The 23132-nt window shown below is 43.6% G+C and overlaps 3 protein-coding genes and 1 non-coding gene across 8 annotated transcripts; 2 read left to right on the top strand and 2 right to left on the bottom strand.

The window, feature by feature from the left end:
- Positions 1–2575: 2575 nt before the first annotated feature.
- Positions 2576–9520, bottom strand: LOC136539800 (protein COP1 SUPPRESSOR 2-like). 2 transcript variants are annotated; one of them, XM_066531784.1, is made up of 6 exons: positions 9280–9520; positions 8981–9193; positions 8775–8889; positions 8610–8683; positions 6183–6340; positions 2576–3359 (listed from the first exon to the last, which is right to left on the bottom strand). In XM_066531784.1, exons 2-6 carry the CDS (start codon positions 9166–9168, stop codon positions 3184–3186), a joined length of 711 nt encoding a protein of 236 aa, XP_066387881.1. In that variant the 5' UTR covers positions 9169–9193; positions 9280–9520; the 3' UTR covers positions 2576–3183. The 2 variants fall into 2 exon arrangements, with proteins under 2 accessions (XP_066387881.1, XP_066387880.1); XM_066531783.1 differs by having other exon boundaries at positions 2577–3359; positions 9276–9520.
- A 3625-nt stretch (positions 9521–13145) lies between these two features.
- Positions 13146–17507, top strand: LOC136539799 (uncharacterized). 4 transcript variants are annotated; one of them, XM_066531781.1, is made up of 5 exons: positions 13146–13559; positions 15028–15301; positions 15960–16196; positions 16318–16535; positions 16943–17507. In XM_066531781.1, exons 2-5 carry the CDS (start codon positions 15050–15052, stop codon positions 17208–17210), a joined length of 975 nt encoding a protein of 324 aa, XP_066387878.1. In that variant the 5' UTR covers positions 13146–13559; positions 15028–15049; the 3' UTR covers positions 17211–17507. The 4 variants fall into 4 exon arrangements, with proteins under 4 accessions (XP_066387878.1, XP_066387877.1, XP_066387876.1 ...); XM_066531780.1 differs by lacking the exon at positions 13146–13559 and adding an exon at positions 13577–13846; XM_066531779.1 differs by lacking the exon at positions 13146–13559 and adding an exon at positions 13577–13891.
- Positions 17508–18100: 593 nt separating this feature from the next.
- Positions 18101–18220, top strand: LOC136541108 (U5 spliceosomal RNA). Its single transcript, XR_010780206.1, has one exon. It is a non-coding gene; the product is annotated as a U5 spliceosomal RNA (small nuclear RNA).
- A 1353-nt stretch (positions 18221–19573) lies between these two features.
- Positions 19574–22649, bottom strand: LOC136539798 (IQ domain-containing protein IQM2-like). The gene is made up of 8 exons (XM_066531777.1): positions 22429–22649; positions 21631–22255; positions 21419–21507; positions 21246–21336; positions 21004–21150; positions 20812–20904; positions 20598–20699; positions 19574–20501 (listed from the first exon to the last, which is right to left on the bottom strand). The coding sequence occupies exons 2-8, from the start codon at positions 22213–22215 to the stop codon at positions 19926–19928; spliced, it is 1683 nt and encodes a 560-aa protein (XP_066387874.1). The 5' UTR covers positions 22216–22255; positions 22429–22649; the 3' UTR covers positions 19574–19925.
- Positions 22650–23132: the final 483 nt, after the last annotated feature.

The raw sequence follows: 23132 nt of genomic DNA, 5'->3' as shown, positions 1-23132 counted from the left end.
ACTAATTGCACAGTTTGGTGGAAAATTGCGAGACGAACGTTTTAAGCCTAATTAGTCAATGTTTGGACACTATTTGTCAAATAAAAACGAAGGTGCTACAATAACCCTAAATTCCAAATTTTGTGAACTAAACAAGGGCTTATACGACTCTTGCTATGCTATCCAAAACAGAGGCATTGTAGCACTACTATATACAGTATTAATTCAGTTAATTGAAGGAGAAGAAATGAAATTTATACGCAATTATTGAAAGCGTGTCAGATCCTTCAAAGAACCTTTACTTCGGAGACAGGTGATTTTGTATGTCCTGCATGTGGGGTTGTATTACTTGTGCCTGGTATGCGTCTGAATGATGAGATATCGATCAGGGAGCTCTAGCTCGCCTTATATAGCCAGAGGGAAGGGTTACAACAACATGTGCCTCCTCCTATCTGGTTTAAGATATATACTTTCCTAATTATCGGCGTGTTCGGCTTGGCTCAATTTTATTTTAGCTTATTCTCTCTCACATAACACTGTTGAATCAACAAAACCAGCAGAAACATTCTAGTATACAGTAAATTTCTGTACCAGCCGATCGTGCCCTCTAGCTACAACACAACCCTGAGACATACGGGATGATGTTTATCTATGTCTTTATGTCAAATCAATGAAGATACTGTTGGTGGGTCCCAACCCACCCATGTGCAAAAAAGCTCTAGCTTGACAAACTACTCGAGCCCAACTCACAAAAATCTCGATTTGAGCTGTGCCCGAGCTCTTTTCATTTCGATTCGAGACGAGCTCGAGCCCGGCTCGCGCGAGCCCTACAGTAAGCTCAAATAGCTCATTAAGGCTCGTCAGCCATCTCTTATCCCATGCATCTCTCTAGTTTTTAATTTTTCATTATCAACACTTTTCTATTATGGTAATATTTGACTAATACAATTGATACAATGTGAAAGATACTATTTACTCCTTCCGTCCCAAAATATATGATGTTTTTTATTTTTACACATCTTGTTTGACTGTTTATCTTATTCAAAAAATTTATATAAATATTATTTATTTTTTATGACTTTTTTTATCATTAGAGATGCTTTAATACTGACTTATTTATTTTGTCATTTGCACAAACTGAATAAGATAGATGGTCAAACATGATATCTAAAAGTTAAAAACGTCGTCTATTTTGGGATGGATGGAGTATATTGCTTTATTTCAATAAATTTGTAAAATTTCTCCATTATTTTATTGTTCATTACCTTGTAAAATCAGGGGTGAAGCTATATGTGAATTAGAGGGGGGGGGGGGGGGGGGGGGGGGGGGGGGGGGGGGGGTTTGCAAATGCGACTAAAATTTCACCATATACGCAGCTCTAAAGCACAAATCTATGCACTCAAAAGGCAAACACACCTCCTCCTTTAAATTATTTTATCTTCGCCGTTGTAAAATAATTATGGTTACTTGCAAACGAGACTCACGGAGCCTACTCAAGCCGAGCTCGAGCCCTACTACAAGCTCGGCCAGATCTCAGGCTTGGCTGGAGCTTTTGTCAAGCTCGAGTTTGAGGTGTTAGGCTCATTCAAGCTTGGCTCTTTTACAGTCCTAACAACAGATCATCGCGTGCAGTCCAAAGACTTGCATTTAAACTTGATCAACTCTTTCACAGTGTCACCAAACGATACGCTAAAACAACCAAGTTCTCATGGATCGATAATCCTGTGATATCTATAGGTGTGCACATCTTCGTCTTCATCCTCACACAATGCCATAGGATAATCCACCAGATAATGCGATGATTATCATTTAAAGACGGAGAGAGTATCACTAGATCATCCTATGATCAATAGAAGCCAACTCCGATGGTGTCACTGGATGGTCTTGATCAAGCACTTCGCTGCACTCTGAACTTCAAATTTTGAATCCGTTTCAATTTAGAACTCCACCAATTCTACTTCTTTGACTCCCTAATTTCTCATCTTCTCGAGCTATATAGTCCAAGCTTTCACTAGTGTGCATCACTCCCAATACTTTTGGTTAAACCCTAGATCAAGCTACTCATCTTACCCCCCTCTGTTGGAAGTACATACAAAGGAAAACAAAGGCCTATTCTACTTTTAATTGCATTGCAACACCAAGTGGCACTTGGAGTAATATAATTGTTAGCCTTTGTGAATATGCTATGCATCCGATATATTTAGAAAGTTAGAATCCGACAACAGGGGGCAAAAGAACCATTGTGACTAATCAAAACAATACCCCAACAAACACATGTTAATGACAAGAATAATCATCAAAACCAAATTAGGAGCCTAACTGCCCTTTCATTTAGTTTTATTTTTGAGTATCTGTTTTTAAATATATATGGCACATAAGACAGGTCATTTGGATCAAAATAAACTAATTAGCTTGTCCTAACTATCCAAAGGTAGTATGCTTAGCTTGAGTCTTGAGAACCATGTCTCCATCTGTAGTTACAATGCTACTGGTACTAGGCAGCGGTAAAACCGATTGTCAGAGCATATTAGGACAACTTAACAAAAAAAAAAGGTGCAAAAACTCAAAATTGATATGAAAATCCTCCATTTAAAGGCCGAGGATTTGATCCTTGAACTAGAAAAGGCAAAGCAAGCAGCAATAAGGCAACAAAATCTAACTCACAAATTACTCGTCCCTAGAAATCAAGGATCCTTATAGATAGCTGATGCTACTGCAGCAGACTGAACAATTCAGAGAAACAATATATTCCAGGCTAGAAAGATGAATTTGAAGGCTTTGCCACTCCAAAGAAAATGAGATCGCGCTACCCTTTGACGTTTGCTCAAGATGTTCATTTATATTGGTCATGGAGAGCACACCTTTCTTTCTTCCAGTGCAGATTACATGGGGCTTGGCAGAGTCTGGCAAGTTATGAGCCTATATCCTGAACCACTAAGACCCCTCTGACATCTGAGCCTCCAAGCCGACACAAATTTCAAATATCCCTCAGCTCAAATATTTTGCCCCAAATCGCCTCTGTAATAAGGATTTAATCTGCTCCTTGCGCTTAGCAGCTGCAGAAGCAGATTCAACAACCAAAGATGCATTTTACAGTAAATTTCTCACTAAAAAGGACATGATATTTTGGGCCTTTATGTGATCACAATGACATTTTTTAGCTTCAAAGGCAACCGGCACAATCTAGCAACCTGTCAGCTCTGGCTATCTTCGAAGTGCACGGAATTTTTCTCGTTTGCGGAAACGCTGAAGCATGAACTCATCACTCGCAGCTTCTCTCCGTCCTGCACCAACACCATCTGGTTTTTTAGTATCTGTTGCTTTGCCTCCTGAGCTTCCACTAGGCCGAGAATCGTTATCTTTGTACAACCCAGGATTCTCTGCATTATAAGGAAATAAATTTAGCACACTTAAATGAGAACAGAAAGGATCCAGATGATATGACATGCTTAGACACCCTTGAATGATAGAGCTCAGAAATAATATCACTATCACTGTGTATTGCAGTAATCTGCTGCAGCAGAACGGTGCACAGAACATAATCTATTTTTTATATTCTATTAACACTCACCATCCATATCCCTAACATTATGTCAATACTCCTGCTACTGGTCCATTGAGTATCTACTTTCATTATAGGGTACGGAAATTTTCATTTTATTGTCTAGTTCTTCCATCTAGTGGGTTCCAACTATAACAGCCAGATTAAATCTTTTTGTAAATAACCACAAGTACTACTCCCTCCGGTCAAAAGTATATGATGTTTTTTTTTTACTTTTTTCATTCTTCATTCAAGGTGCGACTTTGACTATAACTTTGTATTAAGAAATAGTTATAATGCCTAATAAATATATGCGATTATGTCATTATGGAAGTGTTATTCAAAACAAATCTATCCATACCATAATTATATCTTTAAACTAAATACTTTGAGAGCTATTAGTTGTCAAAGTTTCAGAAGTTTGACCGAATTTTAGTCAAAGCTAGCAATAGGGCACAATAAGTCGCTCTATAATTTGCCACTAGCAACATAAATACAGGACACTTTCCAGCGCAGTCAGAGCAGAGGACAGCAAGAGAAACCAACAATGTTCAAATTCTCCAGGAAGAATTATATCCATACTTTAGTGTACTGAGTATGTTTAACTGGATTGCAAAGCTGACATTTTTGTCATGGTCAGCCAGAGCAGAGGCAACACAGGACCACTCTGGGGCTAACAGATCAGACATGAGGGCTTAGGCAGCCTGGGCGTTACTGTACTTTCTTTAATCACATATCTTATTCGAATTGAACTAGTTTAGTTTCGTTGGTTCTATATAGCTTAGCATCTGTCATCATTAGAATTCAAACATCAACAAGAAATCTGTTGCCCCAACTCCATTTTCTCCAGACGCCCACTGTCCACAGGTTGCCATCACGGCACCTGGATGCCGGGATAATGAATCAAAACAGGGCACAACATTTGTTGCGTATATCAATCTATGCTGGATAAGTTTGGCACTATTTTCTCCTCCATTCTCCACAGACGCCCACTGACCATGTTGCTACCATGGCACCTTGATGCCAGGGACATGAACTTCAATCACAGAACAAAGCACAGTAGTCATGTATGACGAGAAAATCTAAAACTAATCTTCATGTTTTACTCAAAAGGTCCATTTTTTGTTTCCGGATAATCCCCTCAAGCATATAATGATATAAATCTCACTTTACCCCCTAATGACATTTGCCCCCTTTTTTTTCCTCTTTGTACACTCTTGTGCATCAAGTTGTAATTTGTTGTGAAATATCCACACTATTTCTCATGAATATTTACAAACATTTAATATCTTAGGTATGCCCAACTTTTACAATAGGTATAATAATTTCAAAAATATTATGATATTTACTGTACAATGGCATCTATCATCCCACAAAATTTCAATTTACAGCTTGTATACAAACAACTCATAAAAACAAAATGTCAATACGGAGTGACGTGAAGTGGTTTTTGTAGTTTGGCGCCCAAGACTAAAACAGAAGTTATCTGGAATGCAGAAAAAACTTCAGGAAAGTAAAATGAAGTTTTTACTTAAAAGAAAGAAAACAATCTTGAATGAGAATACTAGTCTAAAATAATTTGTGGTCAAATAAATCTCAAAAGGGACTATCAACAAAAATGTTTGTGCCACAAGCAGGGATGTTGGAGGGTGGTGTAGGTCATAGTCATGGGAAACTGGGAAATACTAGAACGTGGTTGCAAAGTTCTAGGGTCTAGATGACAAAAAACTTTCCTTGTATTAGAGAGAGCTCCCTGACAATTTTCCAAAAACTGCTGAGAAGGATACTTGGTCTTTTATTCAGGGTTCTGGAGAATCTGTTACTAAAAGGCCTATCCATCTTTAGCAGGAATCCTGATTCCAGATGGGAGTATTCTTTCATATTTTTCTACAACGAAAAAATCCGAACTAGCAGCAAGCTAGATAAATAGTAAATAAAAGCTGGAGTTATCAAATACTTGTCCTGCTAACACACTGGATTTAGTTCAGCGAATGTTGGAGTATGATAGATGTAATATGTCTCTTCAAAATTTTATCTGGATGCAAAATCTTAAGCTGGCTCAGAAACAGTCAGCACGCTCGTTGTGCTCCCTTGATGCCTTCAAACGAGCAAGTGAATTTCAAAATGATTCCTCCAAGAAACAGAGATAGAAAAATCTTTTATTTGTCAATATAGGGGCAGTTTGTGTTTGCTTTATTGTCATGTGCAGTCTTAAGCAGTTGTAGCTTGTAGGAAAGCAGTCGTGAAAATTTTACTTGGTAAATCAAGTTTGGTTTACATAAACTATGACACTATGTTATGCAAGTACTATACAAATACGATATTGCTTCCCACACATTTGTTGTGTAATTGAAAATGCATTAGTGTTTCTATTTGCAACCTAGATTGAAAGAAAAGCAGCTAGCCAACTGTCAAGCCCTGAAAATTCTAAAGGCAGTTCTACCTAACAAGATTATCCTAATACATATCAATATCAGAAGAAACTGTAGAGTACCTATGTCAATTGCTATATCTGGTCCAGTTGTATACGTCTTGTCTCCTTTTCTTTATTTCTGGCCTTACATTTTTATTTTTTATTTCCCACATTAAATCATATGATTTATCAGTAGGGTTCCCTCCAGTTTCTCATCAAAATAATCTTGAAAAGGGGCATGTAACAAACCTCTTCGCAGTTTCTCATCATATTCTTTACCACGGTGGAAATAATCAGCACTGTAACTTGATGGAATGTTTGCATCTGATTTTGGTTTACTCGCAAGCCTTTTCTCTTGCAGCACCTTTTTAGCTGCCTCAGTTTCTTCGATATTTCTTAATTTGTACCTGTGGAAATAAAAAAAATGATAACATGGAATTGCATGTAATTGTGCATCTACCTTTGAAAAGAAAGTCTAGTACTAGAATAAAATTTAAACTACAACACAGATAAAAATATTAGAAAAACAGGGAAGCTCTGCCTAGGTTACATTGTTGGGTCCATGATGCTCATAGAACTGTGTGATGCATGACATATCTTTGTAATGGAGTCCTAATTTGAACATATCATTGTTGTATAGTTTAGTCACAATAAATTAATGGTGAGTGAATACATACTGAGATCAAGTTCTGTGTCTACCAATCAATGTATGTCCACTTAATCATAAACTAGACCATTAGCTAGTTTCCTTCTTCACACAATACACAACAACAACAACAACAACAAAGCCTTTAAGTCCCAAACAAGTTGGAGTAGGCTAGAGTTGAAACCCAACAGAAGCAATCAAGGTTCAGGCACGTGAATAGCTGTCTTCCAAGCACTCCTATCTAAGGCTAAGTCTTTGGGTATATTCCATCCTTTCAAGTCTCCTTTTATTGCCTCTACCCAAGTCAACTTCGGTCTTCCTCTGCCTCTCTTCACGTTACTATCCTGACTTAGGATTCCACTACGCACCGGTGCATCTGGAGGTCTCCGTTGCACATGTCCAAACCATCTCAACCGGTGTTGGACAAGCTTTTCTTAAATTGGCGCTACCCCTAATCTCTCACGTATATCATCGTTCCGAACTCGATCCCTTCTTGTATGACCGCAAATCCAACGCAACATACGCATTTCCGCGACACTTAGCTGTTGAATATGTCGTCTTTTCGTAGGCCAACATTCTGCACCATACAACATAGCAGGTCTAATCGCCGTCCTATAAAACTTGCCTTTTAGCTTCTGTGGTACCCTTTTATCACATAGGACACCAGACGCTTGCCGCCACTTCATCCACCCTGCTTTGATTCTATGGCTAACATCTTCATCAATATCCCCGTCCCTCTGTAGCATTGATCCTAAATATCGAAAGGTATCCTTCCTAGGCACTACTTGACCTTCCAAACTAACATCTTCCTCCTCCCGAGTAGTAGTGCCGAAGTCACATCTCATATACTCAGTTTTAGTTCTACTAAGTCTAAAACCTTTGGACTCCAAAGTCTCCCGCCATAACTCCAGTTTCTGATTCACTCCTGTCCGGCTTTCATCAACTAGCACTACATCGTCCGCGAAAAGCATACACCAAGGGATGTCCCTTTGTATGTCCCTTGTGACCTCATCCATCACTAAAGCAAACAAATAAGGGCTCAAAGCTGACCCTTGATGTAGTCCTATCCTAATCGGGAAGTCATCCGTGTCTCCATCACTTGTTCGAACTCTAGTCACAACATTGCTGTACATGTCCTTAATGAGCCCAACGTACTTCGTTGGGACTTTATGTTTGTCCAACGCCCACCACATAACATTCCTTGGTATTTTATCATAAGCCTTCTCCAAGTCAATAAAAACCATGTGTAGGTCCTTCTTCTTCTCCCTATACCGCTCCATAACTTGTCTTATTAAGAAAATGGCTTCCATGGTTGACCTTCCGGGCATGAAACCAAATTGGTTCATAGAGACCCGCGTTATTGCTCTCAAGCGATGCTCGATAACTCTCTCCCATAGCTTCATAGTATGGCTCATCAACTTAATTCCTCGGTAATTTGTACAACTTTGAATATCCCCTTTATTCTTGTAGATCGGTACCAATATACTTCTCCTCCACTCATCAGGCATCTTGTTCGATCGAAAAATATGGTTGAACAGCTTGGTTAACCATACTACAGCTATGTCCCTGAGGCATCTCCACACCTCGATTGGGATACCATCCGGTCCCATCGCCTTACCTCCTTTCATCCTTTTCAACGCCTCTCTGACATCAGATTCTTGGATTCTCCGCACAAAGCGCCTATTGGTGTCATCAAAAGAGTCGTCCAACTGAAAGGTTGTGTCCATATTCTCACCATTGAACAATTTGTCAAAATACTCTTGCCATCGATGTCGGATCTCATCCTCCTTTACCAAGAGATGCTCCCTTTCATCCTTAATGCACTTAACTTGGTTGAAGTCCCGTGTCTTTCTCTCACGAACCCTAGCCATCCTATAAATGTCCTTCACACAATATTCTCAAGAAATTGTTAGCTGCAATATGAAAGGATTTCCAGCCAAATTATCAAAGACAATGTTAAGTGTGGACCAGACTTTTGTCAAACAAAAACAAATAGTGCAATAGAGAAAAAAAAATGTTGGGTCACGCACTCAATGGGCAGCTGAACTTCAGCAATGCCAGTGGTCCATTGTGTCGAGCTCTCCTCTGAGTTCTTCTTCTTCACCTGCAAGGAACAATACAACGTACCATCATCGAAGTCCACAGAACAATGTGCAATTCTCAGGTTGAGGAACTCGGTTGAGCCACAAGCAAACCTTGAGGTGGTCTGGCACAGTGTAGAGCTCGTCCACATGGTCCATCTCTTCCTTGTGTCCCACATCAACTATCTTACCCCTCTTCTTCGCCAGCTCCGTCTCCACATACCTCAACCTTCAGGTTAAGCCAACACGTACTCGTGTCAACTGTCAATTCCTCAATCTATTAGATGAAACAACATGCGTATACAAGTGCAGCACAATACATGTTGGGGTCCTCGATGGTGACGGCGGTCTCCTGAGCGAAGGTGTCCTGGAGGACGAGGTCCTCCTTCTCAGCCTCACCGGCGGCCGCTGCCCCGCTGCCCACTCGACCACGGGCGGAGGACCCGTTAGTGGATGCGGCGGCGGGGCCGGAGGGGATACCCAGCTTCCTCTCCCGGAGCTTCTGCATGTACTTGATCTCCTCGAGGGCGACGCTGCGGTGGGAGGAAGGGAGGCAGGCATCAGCGAGAAGGCCTAACAAAGCAAGAGAGAGGAGTGGATTGGAAGGAGGGGTACCGGCGAGTGTCCTCGTCGTCGGAGCGGTCGTCAGTGTCCGGCTCGATGCCCCGCTTGCGGAAGTTTCTCGGCATAGTGGGGAGGTGTTGCCGTGTTGGGCTCGGGCGGGATTTGAGGTAGGGAGAAGGGTCGACCGGGTAGGGCGACAATCGCCGAGGGTGTGGCCGGCGGCGAGGTGTGCCGATGAGGAGAGCAGATTTGGGATTGGAGGGTTTGAATCCCAAACGAGTTTTTCAGGTCCAGGGCTCCGGGCCTCCGGTGGCCAGGCCCAGGTGAGCCCAGCTCGGTTGCACAAACCACAAAGCATGAACCGGATTGAGTTACAGTAACTGCCATGTGGGCCCGTCCGTCCTTTGCCCGTTTTAAGCTTGAGTTTCAAGCGCAGTTCATTTCGGTTTACCAAATCCCCAAATCCAATAGATAATCTCAAGTTTTAATAAAATCTACCTGCATTGAATCTATAATCAAGTGTTACTCCCTCCGTTCATTTATCTCTTTCATCTAAGCAAAAAAATTTTCTTCCAAAAGTCTCATTTGTATTAGTCTGGGACAACAGGTTTGGCTTCTCATATGTGCTGCACATTTGGTGCTCATTGGCTGCTCCTTGTCTGCATTTATTGATCCTTGGTTGCTCATTGGTTGCGACTCCTTGGCTGCTCCTTGCCTTAAATGCAAATCGGCGTTGTTTGCTGCTCCTTGGTCATTGCGCCGGAGACTAATACGATGGAGACTTATGGACGGAGGGAGTACCATTTAGGGTTTAGTCGAAGAGCCAGGCAGAGGTGACTGTTAGACAGCTTTTCGAGGTGAGTGACTGCTAGGTACCAAATGAAACACACCCTTATGATATATATAATTAACATTCTACATAATCTTTTATGAGAATTGGTCTAAAAATATCGTATTTAAGTAATTGACACCTTAATTAATGAACATAGAAACCATCTAGGTTCATGTTTAGGAGTGCCTAACACAACTAACATCTAAGGTGGAACTAAACTTCTCATAATCTAACATTAATATACACATGTATCGCCACGGGGCCAAATAACTGAGCCGATGTTATAAAAGTTTTTTTTATCTTAAGTGGAATTATCTTGAGCTTACAATATTTTCACGAGAATCACGTAGGTTAATTGAGCCGATGTTGTAAAAGTTTTTTTTATCTTAAGTGGAATTATCTTGAGCTTACGATATTTTCACGAGAATCACGTAGGTTAAGAACATGAAGGAAAAATAAGTTTAAACTAATATTATGAATCTAAACAGGTTTGTTCATGATCCCGCAAGCAGGACACTTTTAAGTGAACTTTTATTTAAGAAACTATTGTGTATCTGTGGATAAGCCCACTTGCATCTCTACTAAGTACGTGAAGAGGAGAAACGGTGGACTGAGTTTAAGTTCATTTTCTTATGCTGCCAGACAAACCTCACTTACGAAATTTGGCAAAAAAAAAAATTCTAGGTACAAGTAATAGGGGCTTTTCTAATATTATCTCAATATATCAACGGGAACTTTTGTGTGCTTTCATATCCCGACCAAAATTGGATATGTTCGAAAGTGGTTATTGTAGCAACACTGTAGAAAACAAACAACAACAATCGCAACCAGAGCATAGCCAAGCATGCCCATTGTTTGTCTAACATGGCTCTCATCTACATTGTATCGACTTGCTTGGCTTACCTCCAACTCCAATAATTTTTAGAGCTAGATATGCCTAGCATCGTAAATCTATGGAGAAGAGTAGTGTTGTAGACAATTGAAGCCCTATCTTACCACATGTTGTAAAAAGTCCCAATCCCAAGTAAGTTCCAATGATCTTGATGTAATTTGTAAGCACACTGATGACTGTCCAAAAATAATTACATCCCCCTCGACCACATAAAGAAGAAAATTCCTATGCTACTGAAAAAATTAAATCCCTTTATGACATGTGCTAGTACTACAAGTCCAATGTACCTTGTGTGGGTTATCTTGGGCTGCCTCTTGGACTCTTGGTTAATCTCTGTGCCTTGAGGCATCGAAACCCAATTAGGCTTTTTCCCTGTGCCTGGTACAAGAACCACTAATGTTGTCCTAGATTTAATCCCGCTGGTCAAATCTGTCAGGTGTGAAAAGTGACTCGACTAGTTCTCGACTCTAGGATGATTGTGAGGAGTCACTCCCCATTGCATAGTTATCCAACCAAGTTGTCTACTGCAAAACAACCAATCACTACTAGGAATTAATTCTACTCGTGTAGCTCGGGGTGTGTGTGTGGGGGGGGGGGGGGAGGTTGTTGGTGGTGTCACTATTGGTGATATTTTACTGTGATACTTTTATACCAATTTAGTTGATTATTTCGTCATTTTGTGGAAATATTTATACCACTTGGCACTGACGCTAACCCCATAATTGAACATCTTGTGTTTTTCTAACCCATGTTGCTAAATAGTAGAGAAGTAGACTTGGGTATGATTGAGGCTCGAGTTACTCCATATGTACCGACGACTGTGATCGTTGTCATTGGTAGGGAAAATTTGTACCCCTTTGTAGAGCTTTGAATTTGTTTATGTTCATAATTTGTTACAGAATCAAACTAGTGTCTTTGGTGGGGGGTTGTACCTACATTCACTCCCATGCAAAGAATCTTATAGACATACTTGCACTCACGGGCGGAGCTTGGCTAAGGCCAAAGTGGGCAATGGGCACCTCTGCCAGTGCAATTTGTTCACTAGCTAAACAGTAAAACTAGTACTGTTCATTGTTGTTTGACTCACAATTCACACCTGTGGGTACAATTAGGGGCGAAGCTAGCACAAAAACTGACCCTGGTGCACACTTATCGAATATAAAGAAGTGTATACAAATATAAAGGAGATACTCAAATACATGGAAAATTAGAGGCAGGTATTAGCAAACTTTTGTGTTTACCATGGTGCACATGCACCGGGGGAAAGCCGGAAAGGGAATGCCAACGTGGCTTCGCCCCCGGTGGATGCAAATCAATTGAGTGAGTAACTTTATTTGGCGTAACAATTTCTATTGCACTTGTATGCTCGAATCATATCCACTGAAGATGAATTATAGTCATATACTTAGGCAACAACGAGAGCGTGCTTCGACCATTATCTTGTATCGATTACACTTATTTTGTGGGCCACACATGCAATTTGTTTCAGCGCAACAGGAAGATTGCCAAATGAACTGCTCCCTCGGTCCATAAATAACTGTCGCCGTTGGGGTGCGTGCCATAAATTTAACCCGATTTGTAGAAAATACGTGCAACATTTGTATCTTTGAATAAATTTATTAAAGAGCAACCTAGATTCAAAGATCTTTCCAATAATACTAATTATGTACTATAAATATTAATATTTTTAATATATATTTAATTAAAATTGTTTATCAGGAAGCGAAAACGATATATATATATATATATATATATATATATATATATATATATATATAGGAACAGAGCGAGCAGCGTGTTCGTTCCCAAAGTCAAAACACGGCCATGGTCAATTCTCAAGCCGTATGGCTGCTCGCCATAGTAGTCAGGCATGACGACGCTGTGCAAAGAATACTAACCAAGAGTGACGTGATGGAGATGGAGTCAAATGCAGTAACCTGTCTAGAAGAATGGCGGCTGGACTTTCTAATCTTCTAGCTGAACTGACTCACTGTTTCAACCTTTCAAACAAAAACAGAACTCACAAGGGTTCGAGTTTGACCGACCACACGACACGTCTGCAGGTTAGTTGCTTACCTTTGAAGCAAGCAAAGCAGATCATAGCAAGTAGTAGTAGTACCGCTACCGCTACCGCTACCGCTACCGCTACCGCTACCACCCACCAAAGCAGGAGTGCCTGCTGTTGTCTCCTCCTGGCCGGGCTCTGGCGGCTGCGGTGGGCCGGTGGCGCTCGCTGCATCTAACCGGGCCGGCGGGCCCACATGGCAGCGTCAGGCGGGTAGACGAGCTTTGGAATCCACGCGTCTCCTCCCCTTTGCCTCGCAAAGTCGCAACTCGCAAGCCTCTCGCGACATTCGACGGATTCGAATCCCACTACCCCCGTCCCGTCCGCCGCTGCCGCTGCTGCCACCAGCCACCAGCACCCGGCAGAGCAAAGCAACAGCGCCACCGAGAGACCTCCGACCCGCGCCCCGCGCCCCCCGCCCCCCGCGCGTCATTGACTCCCGCGCGCCGGCGAATATTCTCATCCGCTGCGGACGCGGGCAGGGGCAGTTCCGTCCGACGAGTCGCAGGAAGCCCCCGGGGTACAATTAACGCGGGGGCTGGTTCGGTCAGTCCTCCCCCTCCCTCCCCTCCCCACTACGCGCAGGCGCAGCAGCAGCTGCAGGCCAGCAGCGTACGACCTTTTTCTGGTTCCGTGTGCGCCTGTGCGCTCGCGCTTTTCTTCTCCGTCTCCTCCCACCGCGGCAAGCTTCCAGAAACAAGGGAACCGGAGACCAAGGAGCCGAGTCGCTCCAAATGCTTTGATCTCCGGCCGTGGGCTCTCCTCCCGGCCGATCCCTCCTCCTCCATGGCGCGCGTCCTCCCGCTCAGCATCGAGGCGGGGGAGATGGCCAGGTACACGCGCAGCGGGGCTGCTGCCGTTTCTTCATCAACTTCAGAGTTCAGATTACCTCTTCTCTTCCTTTTCTCTCCCCCCCCTGGAGATTTTGCTTCAGCGGTAGCCGGTAGGCTTGAGAGAATCTGGTCGGTATTTCTGTTGATTTTGAGTGTTGTTTATGACGCGTAGTGTAGCCGCCGCCCGCAGGCACAGGTGGATTTCGCTTGTTTAGGAGGTTTCATTCATCCGTCCCAAAGCCCGGTGTAGTTAGTATCGCCAGCTGCAGATTGCGTTCAGGGAGGAAGATGCTCTTCTTGCTCCCTTCCGCTTGGTCGGGAATGTGCCGTGGCCCCCACTTTTGGCTTGTTCGGTGCGTTTAAGTTTCCAAGAATGGCGGTAGGTGCTGCCTTCGGAGCAACGGCGGCCGCCGCCGAACAGCCACCGTAGCTGCCGAACGCCACGCGTCGCCGTGTGGTCACCACGGGTGCACGCCACGCGTGGATCTTATCCTATTTAAAACGTACTGTCCGGTCTTAAGCTTGGTCGAATTGGGGAACATAATTATTACACTAGTTAACGATGTTCCAACTTCTAAGTTACTACAATCATATCCAATTTCTTAGTCTCTTTCCTAATTATCTCGATTGAACCACTGGCCGTTGCACTGCACCATCCGGTGGGTGGTTTCAGAGACTAGTGTGGTGGATGTGGATGAACATGAACCGATGGACAAGTGCAAGTGGATGCCTTTGACAATCTTGCTAGACGTAATGTTTGCACTGATATAGTTGGAATATTACGTCAAATAAAGAAGACAAAATGGAAACTTTTGTGCGGGTAATTCGACTTTGTTTCACTAGGGTCGTCAAATATGACTTTGAAATAAAGAGGACAGGAAATGCAGGTCTTGTTGTGCTACTAATTTTAGCCAGAGAGTACCAGCACTTCAACTTCCATAGAGACTGCAATCTAGAACCTATGTTCCCCTCATTCCGGGGCCAGGGATTCTATTGTGCATGCGTAATACCCTGGTATTGTATATATTGCAAAATGAGATCTCATTAGTCATTACAGTAACACATGAGCCATATGAGGTTCCTTAGTTTCCCTTCTTGGATACATGCTACAAGTATGCCACAGCCTTACATTGACATGTTAATAATTAATTTTCATAATGTTGCCTTTCGTTGATAAATAGAGGCGAAGAGGCAGTGGCAGACATGCCAAGGTCTTCAGCTGGGGCGTCATGCACAACAGTTGACCATTCTGAGCAGAGCACAAAGGATGACGAATATGCGAGGCTGGTTACACGGGCTCAACATGCAACATCTGATGTTGGCACGGCAATTTTATCTGAGCAACCAAAGTCAAGATCTTACATTTGGTGGATGAAAGTTCTGCTTGGCTGCTTCCTTCTTATATTAGTGGGTTATGTCTTCGTGAAATGGGGAGTCCCCTTTGCCTTCGAGAAGGTAAACACTGGTACTCTTTCTCACCACTTTTGCAGGCATTCTTTTCTGTAACCTGAAAGGTCTTGTCATCTGCGTAGATGAATCAGATTCTTTGGGTAATGCTAGGACAACAACAATTAGGTTTTAAACTGAAATATGCTACTTGGAAAGCTCTTAAAGGATAGTTACAACTTTTTTGTCTGATGGCTTATTTGATTGATCTGGTCCCTGGGGATCAAATCTACAAGAATATATGTTTCTTATGCTTGCTAGTTACTTCAAACTATCATGATAAACAATATGCAAGATGTCTTTACTATTTTGAATTAAAAACAATTAGATTTTAGATGTATATATATGCCCTAAAGCTTGTAGTTCAGAAATTGTCACTCAGTAACAAACACATGGTACCAAGGTCCATGTCTCATTGTATCATACAGAACTTGTTATTTTTCTCTTAAAAAGCAGTGGATATGTTGTACTTTTAATTGGCAAACATCCTAGCACACTCTTATCATTTTGTAACAAGCAGTTGATATGTTGTAGTTTAAGTGAAATGTAATTTTTGGTCTATGTATCAATTGTGCCATTCTTCTTCATGCTATTTGTGTCTGTTCCATGCTTGCTCTCAGCATTTCTCCAATGTTGACACATAATGTACTTTGTCTATTTGCTGTAGGTTCTCTTGCCAATCATGCAATGGGAAGCAAGTGCTTTTGGGCGTCCAGTATTAGCTGTTGTTCTCGTTGCATCTTTGGCTCTCTTTCCAGTTATTCTAGTCCCTTCTGGACCTTCTATGTGGTTAGCAGGAATGATCTTTGGATATGGTTGGGGTTTCTTGATTATAATGGTCGGGACTACTATTGGCATGGTGGTACCGTATTGGATTGGCTCATTATTCCGTGAACGTCTGCATGTAAAATTTCTCAGCCTTATGTGTGATTTGTAATTTAAGAGGTAGATCTTTTCTATGACAGGATTATTCCCTAATTCGTTTTTTTTTCTCTACTTCCTTTTTTTTTATTTAAAAAATGCAGGTATGGTTAACAAAATGGCCTCAGCAGATAGCATTAATAAAACTTGCGGGTGAAGGGAATTGGTTCCAGCAGTTTCGGGTTGTTGCACTTTTCAGAATCTCGCCATTCCCATATACAATTTTTAATTATGCCGTGACTGTGACAGAAATTAAGTTCAACCCTTATCTGTGTGGTTCTGTTGCTGGAATGGTACCTGAGGCCTTCATCTATATCTACAGGTTAGATATGATCTCTATCACATTGCAGATTATTGATCCATTCAACTTAGCATGGTTTGTTCATCCACCATCTAAATCTCTAACCTCTACTTGTGTGCTGTAATTCTTTGCACATGATTCACATACTCAAAAACTAGCATGCTGAGTTTCTGACCATGAATCTAGTTAATCATTTTTTCTTATACGAGTTCACCAGTTGAAGGACATCTTGCTGTACTCTTCTTATAAGCTATAATCTGACCATGTAGAAGTTAGTTTATTTGAAAAGTTTTATGTAGTTTTTTTGGTTGCTAGTAAATTCGACAGCTTACCCAACATACTTACTTCTTAAGTTACTGAATGCGCTCATATGCTTTATCTTAATAGGTACTTTGTGATTTGCTTATTTCGCTATGTGTTTGGTGCAGTGGGCGTTTAATACGTACATTGGCTGACATGAAGTACGGCAACTATAAAATGACACCGGTGGAAATAGCATACAACGCCATTTCCTTCGTCATCGCTATCGTCCTCACAGTCGCCTTCACGGTGTACGCCAAGAGAGCTCTGAATGACATACAAAGTTCGGACGGTATCAGCAAGGAAGAAGATCATGGCCCAAATGGCTCAGGGGCACGTATGAGTCATCGTCAGGAGCGTGCCCATGCTCGTTCCATAGAACTAGATGTTGTATGATGGTGCGTTCTGTTGACCGGGAGGTTGCTTGGAAGGAGGCAGGCAGGTCAGTAGGTGCATGGCGGGCAGGTCAGTAGGTGCAGGGTTACGCCAGGTAGGTAGCTATAGGTTAGAAGAGGAGGTTAAATAATACACACCCAGCTGACGTGGTTTTCTTGATTCAATTCGTGTGCTTTGCCTGCACACGGCCATATTGAATCTGAAGGTGCATGAATACTGAGTTACTGACCGAGCGTTGCTGCCCTCAGCGATGTTTCTGTGACCATTATGTTGTTAGTGATTGAGACATTGAGATTCTGTAGAGTGAGAAGCACCGCCTTGCAACGAGCTACCACAGCGGGCGGACATTCCAAGCATATTGATCGACCTTGCCCTTGGTCTCAAGCTTACACTGGAGCTTCATGTTTGTTGAAGCATACATTGGAATAATACATTTGTATATATAATAATAACGTAACTGCTGATATAGTTAGCATATGATCTAATTTTGAACAGGAATCTCATGAGGCCCGTTCAGCGATGTTTGGTATTTCATATTTGGGATCTTGAATCGGTGCGTCTACGCAGAATACAACTTTCCCCAATTCGTTGAACCGTTTTGTTTTGCATGAAAAAATGCAGGCGAGCGAGATGGGGAGCACACGGCCGTGGAGCTTTACAGCATTTGGGCTGGACAGTAAGCGGCTGCCTAGGCCGCGCAGTCCTCTGGGCCAGTGTCCATCATCAGTGCGTCTGGCTCTGGCCTGCAGGAAATGGAAATCACGGCGTAGGTGGCGGACTGGCGGCACGGCCGGCGCTTGCGCCTTTAGTCCCAAACCGCTTGCTGAAGCCAGTGGCAGCAGGGAGCGCTGCTGTTTAAGAGGGCCAGGAGCTGCACGGGAGAAGCAGGCAGCTGCGCAGTGGGCACAGAGCGAACTATTCTTTCGCCTTTTACTAAAGAATACCGTGTGTCCGCTGAAATAAGCAGCATACGCCTATTTTTGGAGGATTCTTTCTCTTTGTGAGGAGGAGCCCAACAATTCAATATAAATTTATGTGTCAGCCCATTTAGACAAATAAAGTCAGCCCATCAAATCTGAACTTTTGTGAAAGTTAAATCTAAAACCGGCTAAACCACTTTTCTCGTTTTATCTCTACCTCTCTGACCGCCGGTATTAAGCGGTTTTTATAGACTTTTGTTTTTTTAATATTTATTTGTAGGAAAATTATAAAATAGAAAATTTAATTTTGTGGAGCTCTTCGTGAGTAGATTTATATAGTAAATATATAATACGATATACTTTAATAGATCTATGCTTTTGTGTGGTGGGATAATTATTGTTTGTTTGAACTATAGTAAAAGATTTATACTCATTGAATCATGTATAACTTAGTTTTAAATTTATAAATACTTTTAATAAGCATACATCTAAATAAATCTATAACTAAGTTATACATGATCCAATAAGTTTACCACAATTGGACTATAAAAACTGCAGTTATGAATTAATTATAGAAAATCATAGATCTAAATCTACAACAAATATTTGTACTAAAGCATATCACATTATATGTTCACTGTGTAGATCTACTCACGTGGAGTCCAATAAAATTAGATTTTTTATTTTATAATTTTTCTGTGATTTACTATGATTTTTCAAAGATTCATCCGAAATAAATAAAAAGAAAAAGACAAAACTGTCTTTGAAAACCGAGGTAAAATTAGTTTTAAAAGTTCAGGGACGTGGTTTATCCGGTTTTAGAGTTCAGGAAGAAAAATGAGACTTTCGCAAAAGTTTATGGAGGTAATATGAACTTTATTTTTTGAGGATTCTTTCTCCCTTGCCCAACAATTCAATGTAAGTTTTGTGTCGGCCCATCTAAAGAATACCGTTGCCCCTGCTGCATCAAGCAGCATACGCTTATTTTTGTTGGGATCTTTCTCCATTTTGAGGAGCCCAACAATCCAATAGAAGTTTTGTTGTTTTTCAGTTCAGCAACTAATGAACTGCACTTTCCCTCGGGGGGAAAAAAACTAATGAACTGCACTACAGTAATCTTCCCTTTGATCACTGCTTGCAGCTGGAACAAAACAACAAAAGCAAGTGCTTCGTCGGGCGAAACAAGTAATTCACAACCGTCTGATGAGACTGTCTGCATTTGTTAGTCCGTCTGATGAGATTGTCCTTATAAAACTCTTTCGGGTACTTTATACTTCAACTGTCAATGAAACACAAGCGAAACCATGCTTGAGTAAAAGTTTAAACAATTCAGCCGCAACTGTATGGTTCAGTAGTTTGAGAGGTCCGTTTGACACGAGCTGCGTAGAGACATTTCTTTCCAGGTCAGAGTTTTCTGATATGATAGATACAATTCCACGCAATACATGTCAAACCATGCTTGCTTCAGTACAGTTTTTTTTTAATACATGTAAGGAATGAAAGAATTTGTATAAAACCTTGTGGTTAACTACCTGTATCACATCCTTCAGTAAACAATGTGTATTAGTATATGTATACTGTATAGTGTACACTACTACCTGCCCTATGACATCTACTACTCAAGCAGTATGTTCCATTATTTTCCCTGGCCCCTGCCTACCTATTATACACACCTTCATCGTCCATTGAATTGTCTAAGGATTCTTCAAAACTTTTCACATCTTCATTCATCGAATTGTCCGAGGATTCTTCAAGAAAATTTTCAGCTGCGACTGCAAGCCTGCAACTGCGCTCGTCAGTCAGCTGCGCCTGGCACTGCAACTGCAAGTGCACCGTGCTGCAGAGGCGACCGGAACGCCTCCCTCGGCGTGGACGCCTCGCACCCCCTCGCTGACGCTGGCTGGTTGAAGCTTCGCCTAAGCGGCGAGGCGAACCGGGAGGCGGCGGCGGCGGCGGCGGCATGGCACCTCGGCGAGAGGTTCACCTGCTCCAGCGCCTGCAGCTGGAGCTCCGACGGGTAGTCGCGGACGCACCCGATCCGGGGCCCCGCCCCCGTGGTCCACTTGAACGACAGCTGCTTGCCCAGCTGGTACGACTTCATCTCCTTCTTGGAGTTGATCCGCTGCAGGATCTTCTCCCGCGGCACTGGCGCCTGCTGCTCTTCGGCCGCCTCCTGATCGACGTCTTCTGATGGTTCTGGCCGTGCCGTTGCAGTTTCTTCTTCGCGTCTCCGGGTATCTGTACTGCCACTGCCAGCAGCTTCAGGACCGGTTTCTTCAGGCGCAGCCGTTGTTTGGTCTTGCGTTTTCTCGCTCTCTGAAGTGATTCTCCTGAGACTGCCCCAGAACTCATCCTCCTCATCTGGGCTCATCTGCAGCAAGCGAGTTCACAGAAAAGAATTAACCTCACGTCAACTATAGAGATGTTCAGTTAGCTTTCTGAATGATCAGGGTTGCCATGCGCCAACCTTAACATCGGTTAGATCAACCAAGTTGTCCTTGAGGAAGCTCTTAAACTCTTGGAAGTTCTCCTCTGTCGGCCGGTAGTGTCCGCTGTGAGGCCAAATAGCCTGTCACACAAACATAGCAGATTTGCCTCAGCATGATATCTAACAAAGTGGTAACTGAAAAAGTGCAACTGAAAATCTGCTCATGGTAGAATGATAGTAGATTGATAGGTACCTTCAAAGTTCCGTCCTCAACAACCAATCGCCCAGCAGCAGAAGTGGCCCCTCCAGCAAGGAAGCTAGAGTGTTGAAATGTTCCCTTTTTCTTCTGCATTTGGTTTGAAGTTACAGGACAATGTTACACGATGAACAGATAATTCTAGGCTTGAGTGAAACTTTTCCAATGCGACGGCATCAAAATATTTACCTGGCCAACGTACAAGTTCTTAGACGTGCTAAGAACAAAGATCCACTTTGCGTCTCGCGGTCCGCAAGAAGTGTCAAGGATTTGCCCACTTTTCTTGTACAAGAACTTGCCGTCCTCGATTACGACTTCATAGTCCTCTCTTTCTTTCTGCGCAAATATAAGCATGGTACATTAGCCATCGTAGTTTTTTTTCTTCACTTTCCTCAGTCAATCTCTCTGTTCTGTGAATACTGAATACTTACTGGTCCAAGGTACTTGATGCACTGGCTCAGAAGCTTTGATCTTGAGCACTTGCCTTCAAGATTGATCTCCCTGCCTTCTCCGACATCAAGCCTGCATCGCCAAATCAAGATCATCAGCTTAAGTTGTCATTGCAGCCAGCGGCTGAAACTGTGAAATCAGAGTTAGTACTTACCAGTAGAAGAAAGGTTGCTTGCTTTCGGAGTGGAGCCAGCAATCATAGTAGTAGTGAAGATTATGGCCGTACCGGTGCCGAGGGTCAATCTGTTCATCATAAAACAATTTTCAGTTTGATGAAAAGTTAGTACTGCATATATATTATTGGCTGCAAAAATATGAGTAGAAACTAGTACAAGACTGTTTAGATTCGCAGACTGAGATGCTCACCGCTTCGAGCCAGTGCTGCAACGCAAGCTTCTGAGCGTTCTCGTCCTTGAGCAACCCCTTCCCGACCTTGGCGACCCGCGTCCTCGCCCTTGACCACTTGGACATGGCGGTCTCCTGCTTCTCGATGTCGAAGAAGGAGACGGAGCTGCGCTTGAGCAGCGCGAAGTCCAGCAGCTTCCACCAGCTCTGCTCCACGAGCACGGCGCAGTCGGCGAGCTGGCGGCGCGTGCGGAAGCTCTTGTACACCTTCTGCAGCCTCAGCGCCGCCGCCTCGTGCTTGGGGCTGTCCGCGGCCGCCGGCTCGGCGAACCTCGCCCTGGGCAGCAGGGGCCCCGGCGCGAGCATGGCGGCGGCGTCGGCGGTCCGGATGGAGATCTCGGTTTCCACCTGCAGCAGCGCGGCCTGCGCGCGCTTGAAGCTCAGCGACCCCTCGATGCGCAGCTTGCCGGAGCCCAGCGACGCCCTGAGGATGGCCGGCGCTGGCTCCCCTGCGCCCGCGGTGGAGGACGTCGCCGGCGCCGGCGCTTCCTCCTGCAGGTCCAGCGGGTCGTAGTCGTCGGCGGGGCACGAGAAGAGGACTCCCATGGCGACGCGGCGGCCTTGTTTCCCTTCCTTGTTGTAGCGACTGCAAGAGACCGCGTGCAGCAACCGATTGAAATGCCAGGAAATGTCGCGAGGCAGAGAAGACAGCAACAGCTAGTACTCGTACTAGTAAACCGCAAGAAGATTGGAGCGCGAGCGAGAGAAGAAAATGCAAGAGGCAAGAAAGGAGCAGAGCAGCCTCCCAAGCTCTCTCACCTGTCACAATGTACGTACGGGGTGGTTGTTGGCTGGAGCTGGGTTCGTCTTCCCCTCCGGCCTTGTTGGTTCCTTCTTCCTTCTCCTTCTTGTCAAACAGAACAGAGGGCTGGCTGCTGAGCACTGGTGGTGGTGGCTGAGGATTAGTGTGAGACAAGGCCAATATATAGACAGAGGGGGAGCAGCTGAGCAGCTGATGAGCTGGGGCCTGGGGGAGGGTCGCTGGCGGTGTGGACTTTTTCTGGCCGGGCGAGAAGAAGAAGATGAACCCAAACCCAACAGGGGCCGGGCCACAGGTGATTAGTCTTGTTGTGCCCTAATAAACAAAACAAAAAAGGCGATTAGTTTTGTGGCGGTTCCACGTGTTGCCGGGGATGGGATGTCAGATTGGTGTCACTCGGAAATCGGGATCGCGGTGTCGCTAGGCTGCCCGGCCGCCGCGGTCAGTGGCTTTGGCTGGCAACCGTGTCCGTCAGGCGTCAGTCCGTGTATCCACACCAGCGACGCTGCCTGCTGTAAGAAACAGCAGCAGTACTGCAGCAGGTGGTGCCGGTGCCGCTGCCTGTCTCCGGCTCTCCGCCTCCGCCGTGTTCTCCTCGTCCTCGGGACGCGCCGGAGCCGGCGATTCACACGTACAGCGACCCTAGCCCCAGTTACTACTGTATTCGCGTCTCAAGACAGACGTCAAGTCTCGAGTGAAACGA

The sequence above is a fragment of the Miscanthus floridulus genome, chromosome 2 (assembly GCF_019320115.1).
Source record: "Miscanthus floridulus cultivar M001 chromosome 2, ASM1932011v1, whole genome shotgun sequence".
Lineage (NCBI taxonomy): Eukaryota > Viridiplantae > Streptophyta > Magnoliopsida > Poales > Poaceae > Miscanthus > Miscanthus floridulus.
The sequence above is the reverse complement of the archived record's forward strand: the minus strand, read 5'-3'. Positions and strand labels throughout refer to the sequence as shown.